This window comes from Perognathus longimembris, chromosome 28 (assembly GCF_023159225.1).
Source record: "Perognathus longimembris pacificus isolate PPM17 chromosome 28, ASM2315922v1, whole genome shotgun sequence".
NCBI classification, from domain to species: Eukaryota; Metazoa; Chordata; class Mammalia; order Rodentia; family Heteromyidae; genus Perognathus; species Perognathus longimembris.
This window is the reverse complement of record NC_063188.1, coordinates 32,717,057-32,739,186: the sequence shown is the minus strand read 5'-3', so window position 1 is coordinate 32,739,186 and position 22,130 is coordinate 32,717,057. Positions and strand designations below refer to the sequence as shown.

Genomic DNA, 22,130 nt, shown 5'->3' with positions numbered 1-22,130 from the left:
GAATGAAAGTATAAAAAATACAGCATTGCAATAAATAGCAAAAATGTTTTTGAGAAAATATAAAAGGTTTTCACTATTAAAAACATTCACAGAAAGCCAGACATGAAAAGAACATGTGCAACACTTCAGAGTAAAACATCAAATCATTTTCTAGAGACAAGAACGTGGCAAAGATGTCTACCATGACCATTTTCACATATAACAACATCAGAATCATAGCATTGATAAAGTAAATTTAAAAAAAACTACATTTATAGACTGGATGCTTCAATATTGCTAAGATAGCCATTTCTCATAAACTTACATATAAATTAATTACAATCCCCATTAAAACTCCAAAAGTCTTTATTGAGTCATAGGCAAGTTGATGGTAAAAATGTATGCAAAATTTAAGAGTTAACGTTGTCCAAAGCACTCCTGACAAAAACAAGTGGGAGGAGTTTATTGCCAGCTTGACTTGAGGACCTAGTTTAAGGTTATGGTATTCACAAGGATATTGTACTGGCATTTGGGAATACTAAGGAATACAAATTAGCATTTTCAATAACAAGGTGATTGGCACTGAAGAAGATACACCATCACTGCTTCAGTGTTCTGGCTAAAGGTGTATAACTTAAATCCGACCATGAGGAGCACTGGGCAAACAGACTGTTGAACCATCTATCAAGTAACTGACTTGAATTCCTTAGAATACTAAAGTGAAGAAAAAGAAATCTGAGGATTGGCTTCAGATTGGAGGCAATGAAGAACGTGAAAACTAACTTCAGTGTCTGAACCTACACTAGAAACTGATATGGGGTAGGGGGAATTAGCTATATTATACTAAGACTAATGAGGGCTAGGAATGTGGCTTAGCAGTAGAGTGCTCACCTAGCATGCATAAAGTACTGGGTTTGATTCATCCGCACCACATAAACAGAAAAAGCTGGAAGTGGTGCTGTGGTTCAAGTGGTAGAGTGCTAGCCTTGAGCAAAAAGAAGCCAAAGACAGTGCATAGGCCCTGAGTCCAAGCCTCAGGACTGGCAAAAAAAATGACTAATGATAAAATTAGAATAGGGACAGTAGTTGAGATATTATGTAGATATTGTCTTGATTTTAATAATAAATAAGTTATATAATATAATTATATAAAAGAATGTCTTGAGCCTTAGGAAATATACATTCAAGTATTTAGAGGTAAAGGAACATATAGTATAACTCCTTGTTCTGACTAAAAATCAATATATAATGAAAACAGTAGGCCAAAATTAATTTCAGCAACTGCTAAATCTGGGCAGAATATACAAGTTCTATAAAATATTATTGAGGGTTTTCACTAAATTTGAAATGATATCAAAATTGAAAGTTCTCCCCAAACAACATATCATAGACATACCCTAGCTTGGGTTAATGCCTATCTTTTTATTCCCATTCTTGTTTTGTTTTGTTTTGGGCCAGTCCTGAGGGCTTGGAACTCAGGGCCTGAGCACTGTCCCTGGCTTTTTCTGTTTATGTGGTACTGAGGAATGGAGCCCAGGCCTTCATGCATGCAAGGCAAGCACTCTACCACTAAGCCCTTATTCTCAGCCCTTATTCCCATTCTTACAGTTAATTATCTTCCCCAAATAGGTTTGGCCCTGTTTTGACTCCATAATTTATTTTATTTTGTTTTTTCTGCGATAATGTGGCTTGAACTCAGGGCCTACCATTTACTAGGAGGGCACTGTACCACTTGAGCTACACTCAGAGAACTTTTTGCTTTTGTTGTTTTTCAGATAAAATCTCACATTTATGCCTGGGCTGACCCAGACTACAATCTTCCTACTAATATGTTAATGCTCATCCTCTCTTAGGAAGGAAGAAAGGAAAAAGAAGACATTAATATACTTTTATACAAATAAGGAAATTAAGACTTAGAGGGACTGAGTGATTGTGGTTTCACTCCTTCATGTTTCTTGGATTTCAGGGCCTTTAAGTTTGCCAGGAACAACCCTGTAGTTTCCCTGTTCTGGTTTCTAAGGGATCTTCCTTATCAGCTGGTATTACTTACTTTGATAAAATCATTCATTTTAGTAGGAATATACATATGTGAAAGTATCTCATACCATTTCAAAGACATCACTTGCTCTTGATTTGATGGACTTAATATCACCAAAATCTCCAGGAGGGAATTTTTTCAGCCATACCCAATCACCCTAGAAAGAACAGGTAGAGAATAATGATGACTTAGTTACCAGAAACTTGAAATCAATATCACTTCTACAAGATAAACAGATTTCCCCCTTCCACCCCCACCCTCTAACCCACAGAATTTCTGTATTCTGAGCTCAAATGAAGTCAAACAGAAAAAGTTACAAATGCTAATTAACTGATGGGGACAATTTCAGGTATGCAGATCTCAGAAAAAGAATAAAGAGTGATACCACTCTCAGAAATGCCTTTAACTAGGTGCAAAACATTCTGGGTCATTTCATTTATTCATAGCTAAGTAACAGAGCATCAGGTTCTGCGATTAATGGTGATGGTTGGAGGTTGCAATTCCCACTGCCTTGAGGCATTTGTGGTGGGAGATGTAGGGCAAGAGATGTAATGCAGCAAATGTTTCCTTCATTTCCCTTCGTCCATTTTTCTTTTGTAGGACAGGACACTGGCAGAGGGTCTCTTTATGCTTTAATAATAAACTGACTGGCTTAAATGTTAATTAAGCATTATTTATTTCAGTGCACAAAGACACATTGGTAGTAATATAAGTAGACTTCTGAATCTATTGCCAACTTTTGTTCATTCAAAACGATTGTATTGTTTAATATGGATATGCTTATGCAACATGGTGTGATAATTTGATACATATATATTTGTGTATAATGATCAAATATGGGAAATTAGCATTTAATCTTAACTTTGGAGAAAGAAAATTGCTATTTTTAAAGCAGCTGTCAAATTAAAACTGTTTTATGGCCTTCACTTCAACATCAGTGCTGGTGGAGAATTTTCTTCTGTGTGCATTGCCACAAGGATTCATCACTTATCAAGCCTTATTTAATTCTGTCCAACTCCAAAATTTTAAGAAGTATTATAAATACAGATTCCTTTTCCTGTGTAATAACAATAATCTCATATATTTGCACAATGCTCTTTACTCTTCAAAATGCTTTTGCATCTAATACCTAGATCCTGGAGATTCCATTATAGGCTGTACCAACTTGTCAAGTAGAGATCATAAAGCAGAGAGCTCTGAGCAACCAAATTTTGAGAGTAAGAGAGGGTAACCACTCTCCTGTTGGGGAACATAGGCAGCCGGAACAGCACAACTGGAAATCTGCCAGAGCTAATGGGTGCCGTAGGCATCTGAGTAACTCTCCCACTTTCTGTGTGGGAAAGAATCTTCTAAGCCAAGAAGCTCAAAGCTGTTAAGCTAGGGAATGGCTCCAAGAGACCTTCAACAGCAGAAATTAGTGTAAAAGCCAAGCTCACTGCCCACAGAGATCAGACGACCAGTCTATGATCAGTGTCTGCTGCAGAATGGTTGAGCCATTTGAGTCAGCAATTCTCCAAGTATGCTCCTATACCAGTCGTAACAGTGTCACATGGAAACTGGTTAGAAAGACCAAAAGTGAAGTCCCAACCAACACTTATGGAATCAGAAATTCTGAGGATGGAACTGGAAATTTGAGTTTTACTAAGTCTTCCATGTAATATGATCAATCTAAGACCTAACACTCAAGGTTTTCCTCATACCTCATCTCTACCTCTACTTCCTTCCTTCATACTCTCCCCTGTTCGTCTCACACTAGTTGTTTGTATCAAGCTCTGCAGTCAGCCTGATATCTAAAACTGACTCTCAGAAGACAAGAGAGAGTGACACAAAGTTGACGTTTTACCAATCAGAGAACTTTCCCCAGTACAGAGATCAGAAGCTAAGTCTTAAGCTGAAAGAATAAAATTCTATCTGGAATTTTACAAAAGTCAGCCAATGTGTGGACAAACTTATCTTCTCATACTCTTTGCAATTGTGTTACTCTACCCACAATCAATACTAGACGCTATGGTACCTTAGTGCTCATCAGAATAGGGTGTTTTCTCTCAACTAAGAATAATAATTATGAGAGTATATTGTGTATCTTTGTGATATCAAACAATACACTTGCATTCATGTTACACATTCACACGTATTCACACACACCACAGAGTACATCCTATCAACAGGATATTATGCACATCACCAGAAGATTCTGGTTCTTTGGAGTGAGGATATAATTGCCAAAGGAAGATGCTACACTTGAGACTCTGAGAATACGAGGTAGATGGGAGAAGCAACCTCAAAGATCTTCTGGGACTTAGTGACAATTGTGCATAACTACGTTCACATGTATTTTCCCATTACTATATATGTGCATAATCTGGTATATTGGAATATATTTATATGGCAGAAGACTGCACTCCATACTATTCCAGAACCAGTCTGAGGGGCCAGAATTACTGTTCCTGCTTATATATAACTCTTCATTTAATTTATGGTATGTGTTTACTATGAATAGATGTCTATTCACCAATGTGGTACAACCTAAACATCATTATCAGAAGCCTTCACTTACCTGACACATTCTGGCACCTAATATGGCCTTCCTAGAGTTAGTCCTACTGCAGCCTTCCTTCTAGATTATTAATTACCACTAGTAGCTAAGAATAGCTTTTCCCTGCCAATTCACTAAATTTGAGAATTGGACTGGGCCTTAGCTATCCCTGACTCAATCCTTTATACATGTAAAAAGAAACTGAAGTCTTAAAAACTGTCTTGCCTAACTTCAGAAGACTCGACAGTAGCAGAAGCAGATCTGAATGATGGTCTTCCATCTCTTAGTTTGTTGTTCTTTCCTCATATGGGTTTGGAGGGTGTTTGAAATTTTTCACAAAATTTGTAGTAAAGTTTTTATTGAATCTATATGCATCCTATTTCCTGAATAATGAGGAAAAAGGAGGAAATGGGCAAGTTTTATCTTCACCATGCATGCACTATTTGTTTTGGTTTCCTCTTTTAAAGGAGAATGATAAAATACTTCACTCATCACTCACTTTTTAATTAAGAGAAGGAAAAATCACACTCTATTCAGTAAATTTTCAGAAGTAATTTAAAGTTCATCAGGTTTGTACTCAGGACACTATATGTTAACTTAAAAAGCAAGGGAACCAGATTGTAGGACGTGGCTCTGCTTCAGTCTCAATGGTAGCCTTACTACTTCCCCTTCATCAGCTTGAGCTCTATGTCGGACTTATTCAATGAGTGCTTAGTTACTCATTATCTTTGCTAATCTATGGATGCATTATGAGAAAGCGAAGACAGTCAGTAGAAGTGAAGGGGGAGTGATAAGACAGTTGGGGAGACAGGAAAAGAGCTGTTAGAAAGGGAGGTGAGTAGAAAGATAGAAAGGTGAGACAAAAAAAGGAAAACAGGAGGAGGCTGGGAGGCAAGAGTCAGAAAATGAAAAATGAAGAGGAATCTAGTGGGTTCTTCCCAAGTATATAAGACAAAGACTGCTTCTCAGCCCGCTTCCACTCTTCTGGACTATAGTTATTAGAAAGATCATGGCTCGTCTCGCATTGTATCAATCATCACCGCTTGTTCAGCATAGCTGGCTCTCATTTCCATATTTCAAAGAATATCTGAGTAAGGGTTAATTTTGTCTTCCAGTTTGAAAAGTATGTCTCTGTGTATACAATCAAGAAGCGAATTCATAGTACAACCATGAAAGTCTGGTTTTTTTTTTCTTTCTTTCTTTCTTTTTGGCTACTGGGCATCTGCTACACTTAACATTATCTGGCATATAGACTTGACATAGAAACCAGGACTTCCTAAAGCAATTCTTATTAAAAAATATGACTTATTTAAAAAAGAATGTAGAAAATGAGCGTTCGAAGTAGGGTAGCATTTGAGAAGATACACTGGACTTCTTTTATCAGTCTTCTTTAGCCTTAGTTTTCTAGTTTCACCTGTCCCTTTATCCCTGTCCTTTGCTTAATCTTGACTATACCATACAGTATTATTGTAACATCATCCTTTTTAAGAAAAAAAAGTCCCACTCATGATGTGACTGGCCAACAATCATTCTGGGAATTAACTCAGTTCGCTCCCTTCTAAAAATGAGGAAATAACTGATAGAGTCTTAAAAGCCAGCTGCATACAGATATTTATTTTTTTCCTTCTCAATTCTACACTGTTAGCTTCCAACACCACCAAATAAAACATACCACAATTCTTAAACTCTTAAATCCTTCCATAGACTAAAAGAATAGAGCTTATTCTTGCCAGAAGTGTCCTTAGAGGTTTGAGTGCAGCAATTATCAGGCCTGGCTGCACATATTAAGGGAATTTAATGCCAATGCCAGGGCCCTACTCCATACTACCTAAATCAGAATTTCAAGGAATGGCAGCCCAGAGGTAAGTACATTCTAAGTTGTTCAAGGAGATTCTAATGAACACTCAGGAATAAGAACTCGCTTCAAACCCTCATTTGCAGATGAGAAATCAAGGCTATTGATATGGACTTCTAAATCTTAGAGATACTGATGTAATTATAAAGCTATCAGCTTATCCATTTGACATTCTGCATTCTGATTACCTTCTCTTCAGTTTTTGAAGGAGTAGAGCTACAAATCGATCAACACTTTAACCATACATTTAGAACAATTCTCTCTGATTAAATCCAAGGTAAGATCTAGAAGCTTTGTGATTCAAATTTAAGTCAAAGTCCTCAAGTATACTGGTTAGGACATTCTTAGTGTGTAGGCCCATCTTAGTCCATTTGTGTAGTTATGGGTACTTTATCAAGAACAGACATTCATTTCTCACATTTCTCATTCTCACTAGAGAGTGCAAAGTCCAAGACCAAGAGACAACAGATTTTGTTTTCTAGGAAGAACTGTTGTCTATTTCCACAATGGCATATTATTTCCGCATTGTCTAGAGAGGATTTTGTGTTCTCACATGGGAGAAGGAAGAAGACTAAGCTAATCAAATACTGCATGAAGCCCCTTTCATAAGGACTTTACCCCTTTCTTGAGAGAAGAACCCTCATGGTCTAATCACCTTTTTACAGCTTCATCTCTTAACATTGCTCATTAAATTATAACACTTGAATTGTGGAAGTGATAGTTTCATTCCAGAGCATGGCCATTGTGAATTATTTATCCAACAGAAAATCCAGTGTGGTTAGCAATCTAAAAACTCATTCCTCCTTGTTTAGGACTTTCTTTGTACTTAATGTTGAGGTGGAGAGTGTTTGCTGCTCTTGGGAGTATCTTCAAACAAAACAAAGAAACCACACTGAGAAGGCCTCACTTAGGAGGGAGAGGACAGTCTAGTTTCCCTTTTACCCCCTGCTTAACTCTTTCCTGCTGAGAAGAAACAGTTCATGTCTCCAACGGATGCAAGATTTGTTCTAGTTGCCAAATTCCATTATCTTACACTAGAGGTAAGGTCTGACCTCTTAAATCTTAAAAAACAGAAACATTAGTCAAATAAAATGATTTCTATTTTATTCAATGGAAACCAATCTGTTCCTCAGAAAGGCAGTGCAGGTGAAGGAAAAGAATTAATTTTTAACTTTGCAGTGACACCAGCTGATAACAAGCATGGGAGTAACAACTAGATTAAGTAAGAAAGAAATACCCAAACCGTTCCCAGCCTAAGTTTATATCTGGGCATCTCATCCCAAACAAGCGGCTCAAGAGTCATTTCTTTTACTAGTATAGTCTTCTGATTTTTTTATTACATATAGTCTTGTGGGAATATTGACATGTGTTAAGTGTTTGAGTCTTTTTCCACATGCATAATAAATACATGGAGTTAGAATATTAAAGAAGTTATAAGTAAGTGGATTAGTTGCTGAGGAAATGTATTGTCAAAAATGTCAACCAACCTGGGTGCTGGTGGCTCATGCCTCTGTAATTCTAGCTATTCAGGAAGCTGAGTTACGAGGATTGTGATTCAAAGCTAGCCCGAGCAAGAAAATCCATGAGACTCTTATCTTCAATAAACTACTCAGACAAGGCCAAAAGTGGTACTGTGGCTCAATTGGTAGAGCACTAGCCTTGAACAAAAGAAGCTGAAGGACAGTGCCCAAACCCCAGGACCAACACAAAAAAGAACCCAAAAACAAACGAACAAAACAAAACAAACAAAAAAAAACAGGCAACCAAACAAGTCTATAAGGGAAGACCAAGAAAAAACTGAACTTACCAAAAGCCTTGATTTTTACCCAAAGACGAATTCCTAAATCACTACCTTATTTTAAAATGCAAGAAAGCAACAGATTAGATAACTCTTGGATGGCCTACCTCATAGATTGCTATGTTAGAGTTTTCATAAGTTGCAGGAGTTAGACTCCCAGAAGAAAAGGAAAGCCTTGGGGATCTCCCACTTTGAACCTCTGAGAAGATCTGGAAGCTTACACTGGCACGACTTCCTCTCTGTGAAAAGATTAGGGGAAAAAAGTTATGAGGGCTGGGAATATGGCCTAGTGGTAAAGTGCTTGCCTCGTACTACATGAAGCACTAGGTTCGATTCCTTAGCACCACATATATAGAAAAAGGCCAGAAGTGGCACTGTGACTCAAGTGGCAGAGTGCTAACCTTGAGCAAAAACAAGACAGGGATGGTGCTCAGACCCTGACTTTAAGCCCAAGACTAGCAAAAAAAAGCTGTGAACAAAAAAAGTTATGAACAAAATTAACATGATTTAAGATAGAATACTGAATGACAGTACAAATTTTGTGGTTGTCTTTTCTTTGCTTTTCTTTGTTGTTTCTTTACAGTAACTACATAAGCTGAACTCTGTAGACATGAGATTGATTAAAAGGACTCTTTCTTAGTTGGTATCTTGCTTGACCTCCATCTACTATCAAGAAAAGGAAAAGTTTTATAGGTCCATTTATCTCCCAAAACGGAATTTTATTCGTAGGCATGAAGGTAGGAAAGAATTTTAGACATAGTTTAATCCAGGGCCATCATTTTCTAGACTAGAAACCTAGACAGAAATATGTGAAATGGGTTTTCCAATATCATATACTCAGTAGCTTAGAAATATAGTTTAGAAATGCTGAACATTTTAATAGCAGAAATAATATAGAATTCCATCCATATGACTGACTCTCAATACTGACTCTTTCTGTTATATTATACTTGTTGGATTCCTTCTTGGAGTAGGTACAACTAGTGTCTTACCTAGGAAGTAGTAAGATAGTAGAGAGTGAACAAATCATCTACCCATGATTTATGTATCTGATGCTTACATAGGCCAAATTTTTTATTCTCTGATTGTTAACTGTACACATAGTCTGGTAAGACTGCCGGGAGCTTCATAGTTGGATGACAAGATGAAAAGTTATCTGCAATGTTAACCTTTAAAATTGAACTTCTACATCTTCAACTGAACTAATAGACTTATTTCACCTGAAAACATGAAATCAATAGGTTCCTCAATATTATTTTCCATATTTCTAGAATTGTGTTTTTTAGAGTGAACATGTTGAAAGGGTGACATTGATCAAGATGCACTGTATTTATAAACTGCTTTGTCAAGTGGTAACACCTTTGTACAACTAAAAATCATAAAAATAATAAATAAAATAAATCATATACAAAAGAATTGTGATTCTGAACAAGCAGACAAATTTAATACTGTCTAGAACAGGCCTCACCTCCAATTCTAATGTTCTCATTTTTATAATGAGGAAACCGATACCTACAGAAGTATACTGGGGCTGAAACAAGAATCATGTCACTGTATTTCCTGGTCCTGTGTTCTTTCTACTGTCAAGCCAGTGAAAATTAATCTTAAGTACTTTCTAACACTAGTAGCCTTTGTTTAATTGATGGTCTCTAGTAGATTTAGTCCTAAGTTAAGCTCCTTCTCAACCACCAAGACTGTTGCAATTGAAGTTCAATAATAATGATGATTTTAATGATAAACTACATTTACTCCTCAGTGTTCTGTGATCTCAATAACACAAGATTCAGAGAAGATGTAAAACTTGACTCTTCACATAACCCTTGCAGCAACCTGAACCATTTCCAACAGGGTAAGGCCATGGGGAATCTACTTCCCTTTCATTCTTTATTTTCTTATCTCAGCAGGAGTACCGAGATCTGTATATGAAGACCCGAAAAAGTCATAAAATCTGCCAAAATCCACATATATTTGGACTTCAGATTCACTTTCTTAAAAAAAAAACTTCCTTTCCTGACTTGTCTTCTCCTGACCTGCCAATTTTTCTAGACTGAATTAATTTTATATTCTCCTAGAGTTTACACATTCAAACATTCTTTTAGGATGGAATTCTTGGCTTGGCTTTTTGACTGATTAGACAGAGCCCGCTGCATGTTTGTGACTACACAGAAATAAAAGACAATATATACTTCCCTTAGGTTTTCTAATCAGAACCCCTCATATAAATCAAATGCCAAATGGCTCTTGAAGATGAGATCTATGTTTTTCTAGGGTAACAAAACAAGCAGGCGCACACCTGTAATCCTAGCTAGTCAGGAGGCTGAGATCTGAGGAAGACAGTTCAAAGCCAGCCGGGGCAGAAAAGCCCATAAGACTATCTCCCATTAACCACAGCACAGAAGTGGTGCTGTGGCTCAAAGTGGTAAAGCACTAGCTTTGAGCTGAAAAGTTCAGCAACAGCACCCAGGCTGAGTACCAAAAAAAAAAAATTCCCTATAAGGCTACTATTCAATTTTCTCACCCCTATGATGAAAAGTGGTAACAATCTGTTTTTATTGACAATGAGTCAAAATTATGTATAATCGAAAAGGGAAAGGTCAGTCATAAGCAAGATTTTAAAACCCTAGGCACTCTTATAAGAAGATAACATTTCTCTGCTATTTATGGGGAATTCATAAAAACAGACATTCTTTAGTCCCCCAAATACCATTTTTTGTGTGAGTACAAAAGAGAGGAGGTATGATAGACTTCACTGGGTTATTACAAGACATAAACCAAGAAAAAGCTAAATCAGTCCCAAGTTGAGCTATGTTTATTATTTTGAAATGTTAGAGCCAAACATAAAGGCAATTGACATGAACTGTCATTTTTATATGGATAACACCAAAGAAATGGAGATTTTAAAAAATAGGTTTCCTTTTGGCCAAAATTTTATTATATTTTGGGATATTTAGACAATGATATTTACTATTCTTCACTCATTTCTGGAGAAAAATATAGTTACGCAGAATTAAATACATTTTTCTCAGCATTGACTTATGCATTGGGATAGCTTCACAGTTTGGATTTCAGCATCTGTACTTTGCATTGTTTAAGATAGGAAACTTCATAAAAAAACATATTGAATATGGTAAATCCAGACAAATTCCACCACCATGAGACCTAGTGTCCTCTTGTAGTTTAAAAAATAAGGACTTTAAGTTTTTATGTCATGAGAGTAGAGTACAGCTCTCAGCCACAGGGATAGTTTAAGCTTCCAGCAACATATTTCCAGAACATGACATCAGTGTTACAAAATCATCAGATGAGTTAGACAAGAATTGAAGCTGTACATAGAAATTAAATGAAATGGTTAAGCAATTAAATTTACTCCAACTAGGCTGGGAATATGGCCTAGTGGTAGAGTGCTTGCCTCATATGCCTCAAGGCCTGGGTTCGATTCCTCAGCACCACATATATAGAAAAAACTGGAAATGGTGCTGTGGCTCAAGTAGTAGAGTGCTAGCCTTGAGCAAAAAGAAGCCAGGGACAGTGCTCAGGCCCCAGGACTGGCAAAAACAAACAAACAAATTGACTCCAACTGCATGAATATTACTATGTAAATCCATTCTCACTCAGCCAACTAATTAAATATACCTTTCAGTGTCACATTTAAGCAAATGACCAGTTTGGTCACTGAGATAATTAATTCTCAAACCTGGTACTGTGGTCAAGCCCCAGGACTGGCAAAAACAAACAAAGAAATTGACTCCAACTGCATGAATATTACTATGTAAATCCATTCTCACTCAGCCAACTAATTAAATATACCTTTCAGTGTCACATTTAAGCAAATGACCAGTTTGGTCACTGAGATAATTAATTCTCAAACCTGGTACTGTGGTATAGCAACAATTAATGGCATATGAAGAGTTCTGATAGGCTTAGATACTCTAGCTATATCTTGATACCACTACATAAGAGAATCCAAAGACTAGTGTCATTATTACAGCCACATAGACTGGCATAAGGAAACATTCGAGCTACCTCTGGCCTCTCACATCTTCTCTTTCTTTTGCTTCTGTTTGTGCTGTTTTCTCTATCTAGGGTGCCTATAGAGGACAAGAAGATAATTAAAATAGATTAAATAAACTGTGAGAAAACTGAGTGATGACAAGTGTATCAAACTACAGAGAGAAAACATTCTTCTTCCAGAAATGGCAACAACCACTGAGTTTTGGACAATTACATGGTGAGATAAAATTTTTTTAATACTATATTTTTTAAATATAGCGTTTTCTTTAATATTGACCAATAATAATTACAATACAATGTCTAGATATATTTATACATTGTATATTGATCAGCACCGGATATTTAGGTTATTGATTATGTCAAATATTTATGATGACTTGTGATGAGAGCATTCAACATTCTGTCTCCTAGCTATTTTGGATTACATGCTACAATACTATTATCTATAATCATCCTCAGCTAATAGACACACTGACATCACAACTTTTAAAGAAAACCCTAATACTAAGATTTTTGTGTATAATTGCACAATGTTAAATTTCTGGCTATTTTTAAATAACTGTGAGGATTCAAAAAAAAGTGCAAACTAGTTTTTAAGCTGACTTTCCATCCTTCTTTAAACTTCAGCTTAGATTCTGGAGCTCTAAAAAAGCTCACGCCACTGACCTGACTCCTCTGAAGTACTACTGTATTTAATCTTCTTGTGTGCAATACAGTGCTTCTGAACTCTCTTTTGTTGTATGATTTGTCTCTCTAATCTGATCTGATTGTAATCCCCTTGAAGGTAAAGAACGCATGTCATCTCTCACAAAGCCTAGCCCAGAGCTGGGATGAAGTAGCCAACCCTTAATGATGATCACCTGTTACAGTACAGCGTTCTTGTTGAAATTCAATCCTCTTTTCTTAGTTGATTCATTCATCAAACTTTACAAGCATATTCTCTACCTCAAGCACCACGCTTACAGTACCATTCATTTATATTAAAAAGTATCTCTGCCTTTGAGGAATTAACAATCAAATGTTTATAAGTCCAGATACAAGGGCTAAATGAAGCCATAGGTACAGTATTGCCCAAAGTACACTGAAATTATTTCCACAACATTGCTCTAAGTCAGTGTTATATAATTGACATGTAAAATGAGTCACATGCATAATTTTAATTGACAATAACCACACACACATCATATAGTATGATAATTTTATGCATATAAATAATATTAATGGCAAAATAAAAAGGTTAACATTTCCATTTCCTAATCATGAATTACTTATTTACGTTGACAAACTTCAACAATTGCTTCTTCTAGTTTTTTATAGTAATCTATTATATGTTATTGTAAAATATTTTCATCTTACTGATATATAAAACACTGGAACTGTTCCTCCAATATCTAATTGGACCCATTATCTAAGCTTCTTCTATCTCACTCTCTTCTTCCCCTTCTAATCTTCTAGTGACTATGATTCTGCTTTCTGGTTCTTTGATTAGATTCCACATATTGGTAAGATCATGTGGCACTTGTCCTTTTGTGCCTGGCTTATGTCTTTAGCCTAATGTCCTCCAGTTGTATCTATATTGATGTGAATGGAAATATTTTATTCTTTGTTATAGCTTTTGGGTCTCTCTAACTTGACTGTAAACTCCTTGAAGGGAAGGGAAAGAAAATGCCCATAAAATTACATGTGAAATTTTAAGCATCTTTGCAGTCATATTTAAAAATATAAAAAATACATCTATTTAACTCAACATACCTAAAGTGTTATTTTGGCACATAAACATTTTGTTCTAAATTTTAATGAGCTATTTCACATGTTTTGTAGTAAGTCAGAATTCTAAGTCCTGTGTGTGCTTTGCTCCTGCAACATATCACAATTCAGACTAGCCATAAGTCAAACCATTAGTCATTTGTTGCCTGCGGCTACCATATTACACAGGGTAAGAAGAAAGAAAGCTTTTTCTTACCTTGCTGCCAAAGTGGGGGTTAATAAATGTCACATCCTCCAAAGTCAGCAGAATTCTGTTGGGTCCTTTAATCAACTGGATTTTACTTATCCGACGCCTGAAACAAGCACGAAACCAGGGGATCACAGAGGCTTGGATGGTTTTGCAAAGCCAGGGTTGGTTTGCTCTAGATAGTAGCTAAAGAGTATACAAGATAATTGGGAAGAAAACCACACATACATCTGTACCATACACCTGCCGCAAAGGGAGGCAACAGTGCTGGGCCTCACGACTTGCAGATTTGCAAATACCAAAAGAAGAAAAAAAGGAAAAATACTCTTGATGAGGTATCAAAAGAAAAGATTGAGAGCAGTGCATGAAGATGGTATTTTAGACTAATAAAACAGTGATCCCACATCAAGGGCACATGTAAAATATTGATTGAATAATTTAAAATAACTCAATATACTTTCTCATTTACCACTGTATTCATCCTAATATTCTCAGGGCCAAGGATCATTAATCTCCATTTTATAGACAAGACCATATTAAGGAAATAAAACAAAACAAAGCAAATTGGGTGAGATCCCCTAGCCTTAGGCAAAACTGGAACTTGAATTCTTGGTCCCTGGCTATAGGCCTAGATTTCTGCCCATAAGACCACTTGTCTTGCAAAGTTGCATCTATGCGTTGCCAAAGCAACAGGTTGAAAAGTGGAAAAATTCAATCAGTTGGTTGTTTTGTCTACATGACTCCAAACAAGAGAGCTGACTGGGTTTCTTTCCCCTTTTTGCTGAATTGGTCTCTTGTCTGAGCATTACATAGACACAGTTCAAACATGCTTCTCTCCAAACATGTCCATTCATTTGCTGTGAATGTAATTATTTTCTACTAATCAATTACTAGACACATAGGAGTTTATGGTGTCTACCCACAAAGTCAGGTGGGTCTTAGCAGATAATTTGAAGACCTGAGGGACGCTTGGATTAGTCAGTGTGGATATTTTATCCTTTTTGTTCTGGGGACTTGGACAGCCATATTTTGGCTTTGTTAGTTCCATAACTCCATAATGGTCAGTCTCTGGGATGTGTTAAGTCCGAGAGTCAGATTGGTGAGAACAACTACTGAATCAAAACATTTTGTCAACGTTGTTCTAAGGAGAAATCTACAATTCCACTGTATCTTTAAGTACCAACACTCCAGTCAGTTTTTCTCAGTGACTTCTCTGGTTTATAAACAAACAATTAATGTGTATCTAATTGTCTACCAACAAATACGTCCCTTTTCACGGTGGGAACTGCTGCCCTGCAGAGAAAATTAAAAGAGCCCTGTAGTGAATTCTTGGGTAGAGTATATGAATATTTTGGCAAAGTAAAACATCATTCTCCCTAACTTATCTGTTTCATATGCGGAGAAAATTGTCTTAAAGCAAGCACACCTGCAAAAATAATCATGCAACAGAATAGAATCTAGCAGAAAGCAAATTGGGTGGACTCCTAATCCAGAGACCTGGGGGGTAGTGCTGATCCTGTCATTAATTAGCCAGGTGCAAGTGACCTTGGATAAATAATTTAACCTCTTCATGCCTCAGTGTCTCCTATCTGGCAGGATAATAGTCCTTGCATTACCCGCTTTATAGAGTTGTTTTGAAAATCAAATGAGATAATGTATGTGAAAGTGCTCTGAAAAGCGTGAAGCACTATGAAAGTATAAGGGCTCATTATTATCATTATCATCATTAGTATTACAAAGCACGGGAGAGCTTTATAGACAGCCAATGCAATCTGGTTCAGAGGAGTAGGGAGAAAAGAGGAGTTCAAAGAATCCTTTGTTTTGGGGTGGTTGGGTTCCTTGCACATCTTTCTTTCTGGAAAAAAAACCTTAAACAATCAAAACACACAGAAAAGGAAGGAACTGAGAGTCACTCTCCTGCAAGTAATCACCATCTATTACAGAAACTCATCAGCCGCTCAGCTCTTCTGATTGCAGCCGTGGTGGGCAGAGAGAGGGAGGAAGGCAGCAAAGAGGGGGCATCTTTTGTGCTTTGTTAGTTGAAGAACCAGAGACCAAGTGACTCTGGGAAATGATGTGCCTCTCTTCCATCTCTGAGTTTTCTGTGACCACTTGAAGTACCAATTGTCTCAAACTCATTTTCCTCTCCAATCATTTTCCTCTCTAATCATGTTCCTCTCCAATCATTTTCCTCTCCAGTCTTCTTTGCCCTTCAACCCACAAACTCCAAACAAAACCCCCACCCCCATAGTTTTTCCCCCCTTGGGCTTGCTGAAAACCTAAATAACCAGTCCATTCAGCAGAAAAGATCAGCAAGGATTATCATTTGCAGAGATTGACTAGTAATATTGCCAGCTGAGTGAGACTCCATTTTTCCACCTTGCCATGGGGTGTTCTGACATTTCTCCTCAGGAGAGTAGACTGTTGATTTGGGAAGTCATTTATTTTTTGTTAATTATCTAAAGATATTGATTAAATTTTTATTCCTATTGGAAGCTAAATTAAATGATATTAAATATCTGTTCTTAGCAGGGATATTTCCAGTCACTGAAATTGGACAAAAAACACTTCCATTTGACTACATGTATTTATCAAAAATATTTATAACAATTCAAAAACTGACTACCACTCTCTGGCTTTATCAAGTTTCTAATACTGGAGAGACTGAATAATAGTAGTTTGCACAGTGACAGCAGCATATTAAACACTAAGGATAACACTTGTTATGATTTCAATCCAGAGCTGAAAGGGTTCTTAAGCATCATCTAATCCAATTTCTTCATTGTATTAATGAAAATATTCTGGCCAAGAGAGTTGAGTGCCTTGTCCAAGTTTGTGCAAATATTTAATATACTCTACGCATTTTTTCCTTAGGGTAATAATGTGCCAGACAGGTATTGGTCTATGTTCTTCAGTTACTTTAGTTATTTTATCCCCGTTACAGTCCTATGTGTTAGTACCACTATACCTAAAGCTTGGATTCTCATCGAAGTCCCTGGGACTCATTAAAATATTCCAACTCTATTCCCTACCACATCATTTGGGGAAGGAGATAGTTATAGGACACACAGGGGGAAAAAGGAGTATGGTAGGGAGTAAACAGGCCCCAAAGTTCTAGTTCTCCTATGTCCCCATTGTGTTTCTACACAGGCAAGGACACTGACAACACAGCTAGGGAAGTTATTCTTGGCATCATAAAAACACTTCACTCTAAATGGGACCGGTAGGGATGGAAAAGAAAATCAGTGGGTCATGTAATGAGGCAATTGTACTGAAACATGACTTCCTGGAAATCAATATTAACAAGGCTATTATGGGCTTGTATTTTGTGTATACAAAAAGCACTCAAAATGTACCTTATAAAGTAAGCAAATCCAGTTATAGACAGCAAGGCTAGAAGCAAAGTAAGGCAGACCATGATGGCAAAGGCGGGGTCGATGCCTGCAGAGAGTAAGGGGAAGAGGAAGAATGGCATTATCAGAGAAAAGCAGTAAATAAAGGGCACCACAGAGCGACTCCTCATGCTTTCTGGTGACTCTAAAATCAAGCCACATCTACCTAACCTAATTCCATTTTTCTACAGTACAGTCTGTCTTGTTGACTTTATGGACACAGAAAGCAATTCACTGTTCTGAAGCAAAACCACTCACCACTCCGACAATAACAAATCACATGAATTAAGACTGACCGAGGTGTTTCTTTGGAGGAAAAAGTCCACGAATGGAAAACTTTGAGCACCTTAATTTAAGTTGGATAGCAATAGAGTCCTTGAGAGGGGGAAAAATTACATTATCTCACCTGTGAAGGGTGAGCTCTATGTTGCTTTCATAAAATAAAAGGCCTTTATAATTCTTCAGAGCCCACAGACTTCATGGGTTCATAGATGAAAACATAGTACACTTCCTTCAGGGATGAGGACAAGACTGCTTTGAATAATTATGTTTTCATCAGCTTGTAAATTCTTCTCTGTACAAGCTAAATATTTGAATAGATTACCAAAATTTCAGAGAGAAATATATGCTAGTGAGTGAAGAGGTGGTTGGGTATGATATGTTAAAATAAAATACAAATCAAATATATGCATTTGGGTTTGGAAGAGTGGAGTGTACACTTGCATAAGAGTAACATGGGCCCCTCCAAAGTTACCCTCTGTCCCTCATATTTGATGAAAGCTCCTTCTAATCTATCAAACTGCAAGTATTTACTGGATGCCTACTGTTTTGAGCAGTTGGGAGAGCGTAAGAATTATTAGCTATAGTACCTGCCCTCAAGGAGCAGTATATTTGGGGAATGGGGAGTCACCAGTATACAAGAAACAATTGAAAAGCAATTTTGTGCTAAGCTGTAAGGCATAGATTTTTTACTGCAATGGGAATTCAGAGAGGAGAGGATGTGAACTATGTCATTTCTGTTGTAGAACCTGACTGACAGCAAAGTCAGGTTCAAGGAACACAAAGGTGATCTTCTAGCATGAGGCAGTCACAGGTCACAAGCCACAAAAGATCAAGGAGAAGGCAAATTCTTTCCTCATAGTAGACTAACTTATTAGGGAAAGCATGGGGTCATTTCAAAATGATTAATGGAGAGGATTTAAAATTGTGGGTGATTATTTCTGGCTGGAAAGTATCTCTTGTTTGTATTTTAATTAGGAAGATAAAGTTCCAAGATCCTTATGCCACCTGACTGCAAATGCCTGTGGTTGTTGCAATATTAAAATATGCCTCTTCTTATAGTGGTAGCTAGTAACCCAAGCTAAATTAAATTGACTACTAGTGATTTTCCATTCCTTACCTCCTCGGCAGATCTTCCCTTCTGCAAACCAGCATTTTGCATCTGCTCTAGGGGGCCTGCCACCAGGGAAGTGAATAGGGGTCCCCCTGAATCGTAGCAACTCCGTTTCCATGTCCACAGTGTAGGTGCTATGGAGTTCCCATTCTTTCCAGTTGGTGTCCAGGATTACATATTCTGAAATTCCATTTCCATTCGAATCTGTCCTTATCAACTGGTTGAATCCATAGAACTGCAGGTTTCTGGAATGTTGAACCAAGCTGACGGCACTTGCCTGTCCATTTTCTTTCATCGCATTATCCATGGCTTGTGCAATAAAGTAAATTGAATTATAGATGGTTCCAAACAATGGTGAGACCTAGTTTTAAAAATTACAATTAGCCAGGTGCCAGTGGCTGACGCCTATAATCCTACCTACTCAGGAGACTGAGATGTGAGGATCATGGTTAAAAGCCAGCCCAGGCAGGAAGGTCTGTGAGACTTTTTTTTTGAGATTCTTTTTTTTATTTTATATATATGTATAGATATATATATCTATACATATATATTATCAAACTGAATTACAGAGAGGTTACAGTTTCATACATTAGGCATTGGATACATTTCTTGTACTGTTTGTTACCTCGTCCTTCATTCCCCTCTCCCCCCTCCCCCTTTACTTCCCCCCCCTCCCATGAGTTGTTCAGTTTTATCTTCAATTTACCAAAAATTTGGAAATGGTGCTCAAGTGGTAAAGTGGTAGCCTTGAGGTGAAGAGCTCAGGGAGAACACCCAGGCCAGAGTTCAAGCCCCGTGACTGAAACACACACACACACACACACACACACACACACACACACACACACACACACACGTTACAATTATCTTGAGCCCTAGCTGTCCTACAGCAATCTGGGAGTTCATTATTATATGCTGCACGTCTGAGTGGAGTAAGCTATGAAAACTCAGAAGAAAAAAGAATGTTTCTGAGGACTTGTTTGGTTTCTCTCCTGAATTGTTCTGTTTTTCTCCCCCCAGGCCTTCGCATCTTTAAATATATCAAATATGACAATTTTATGAACAAACCAAGCCATACACCATATATTTTTATGCTCCTAAACTAAGAAAGTGATTTAGGGTTATAAAGGACACTAAAAAAAAAAAAAAGAAGAAACAGACTATACAAGAGGAGTTCAGAGAAATTTTACCAGGTTAATTACAAGTGCATTACGCATGGCTCAATCATTTGGCTGGCAGCACTAGAGTGGCAGGTATGTGTGGAAATACTGCAACTAGTGGCTCTCCACAGTGGATGTCTGTGTCCTGTCTTACTTCAAAATGTCTGTTCTCCTAGGCACATGTTCCCCAGAGAAAGTTTTAAACATATACACAGATAGAATCCAGTTTTAAACATATACACAGACTCCAATGTTACATTGCATAAAGAATGTGGATTTTAATAAAAAATAAAAAACTTATAGGCTATTGGTGTGCAAAGTAGCAAATCTCTAGGGAAAACTCACTGTAAACTGGCAAGACTGCTACAGAAGACTATGTGGAGATCCTGTCTCAATAAACACAGGAAAAGCAACAATGTTTGTACACTATACCGGATACACTGCTCATTAACCTCCTAAGTTATTTTTTATCCAAATCTTCTGTCTTTTATTCTAAAAGGTACAAAGGAACGTAAAAATCGTTCCTCTGTAACTTCTCCACACCATACACACACTGTCATGGCTTCATAGCTTCATAGATGTTTATATAACATTCACTTCTAGAATGGAGTTCCAAAAGGCTATGATAAGGGCATTTTTAACAAGCTTCAAGAAAAATTGATATTTACTACTTTTGCTTCAAGTCTAGAAAACTAATGACCTTCCTGTGAGGAAAAACGAAGAGATATTTAAAATTAAGTAAGCTATTTTTGTAGTAAGAATCCAAGTGAGGACGTAGAGAGATGTAATAGCTTGCAAGATACTTCCATGCCTAGAGTTCCTTCTACCCTGGCTACATATTAGAATTACCCAAGAAATATTAAAACCATCAATATCAAACCCAACCCACCCCAACAAAATGAGGCATATTAAATATGGGATCTAGCAATCATTATTATAAGTTCTGTAAGGATTCTAACACTTATTTAGAATTCAAAACCAGTGGTATAGAAGTTGGCATAATGGCCTGTGATCTGTTCCTAGGTTGGGAATGTCTGAGCAAGTCATTTTCCATATCTCTCTGAGTTTCAGTTTCTTCCTCTTAGGGTACAGAATTGTGAATATATAAATCTTCTACGTCATCTGGTCTTTATCTACAGAGAGAAAGAAGAGGTTCAGATAAACGAAGTGATCTGTCAAATTCACTTGTCTCCGGGTCTCCTTGTTTACAGTTTCACATTCTCCACTAAGGTACATGTTGTCTGTGATCCTTTATAGTTTGGAACTCTGAAAATTCCTAACTCTTCTTCTAGTCCTGGGACCACATTTAACACAGAGACATTTCTTTTGCTTGGCCTACATCTGAGTTCTTTATTCTTCTGACATCATAATAATGAAGTGTTCAAAAGGTCAGTTCCTGGTCCTCTTCTATATCTACACTCTCTCCCTTAGTGGTCTTTTTGCTTTCATGGGTTTTATTTATTTTTTACTATGGCATATTTACGTCGTATCTCTCAGATTAGTGACTCTGGCTCAGAATTCTCTCCCATATTTCAGACTCACATAGTCAATTACCTACTTTGTGTTCTCAACTTGAATGCTAAATATCAACATGCCCCAAACACATGTTCTTCTGCTCCAATTACAATAAATCTTCTTAACAATTTTACCCCAAATAATAGAGATAATTAGCGGCAGAGCTAAAATCCATGCGTCAGTTGCCTGCATTTTATTGATTATTAATGATCTTCTTTCACCAACCTATCTGAACATGCACTGTGTAGAAATAAATCATGAATAGGTGATGATACCTCTAAGATATACACACTTTGTTGCCTAGCATACAACGGGGTCTCATAAGAAGTTTGTGATTCCCCTGCCCTAATTCCTAGAGTCTCCATTTGATTATCTTTAGGATTTCCAAAAGCGCCTGACTTAGTTCTGTGTTTCAGTAGGTTATGAAAATAAGTAGAGAACAAAAGTAGAGAACAAAATCAGTGCTAGTAAAACAAATGAGTAAAAAAAAAAAAAACAA

At 37.0% G+C, this 22,130-nt stretch overlaps 1 protein-coding gene across 1 annotated transcript in view; it reads right to left on the bottom strand.

Moving 5' to 3' along the window:
- Nucleotides 1-22,130, bottom strand: part of Gucy2f (guanylate cyclase 2F, retinal) — a 78,159-nt gene that overhangs the window by 34,260 nt on the left and 21,769 nt on the right. The window contains exons 3-7 of the mRNA XM_048336230.1: nt 18,963-19,317; nt 17,528-17,612; nt 14,181-14,277; nt 8,314-8,445; nt 2,085-2,174 (exon numbers count right to left, since the gene is read on the bottom strand). Coding sequence (XP_048192187.1) covers nt 2,085-2,174; nt 8,314-8,445; nt 14,181-14,277; nt 17,528-17,612; nt 18,963-19,317 — 759 coding nt within the window. The remainder of the gene's footprint in view (nt 1-2,084; nt 2,175-8,313; nt 8,446-14,180; nt 14,278-17,527; nt 17,613-18,962; nt 19,318-22,130) is intronic.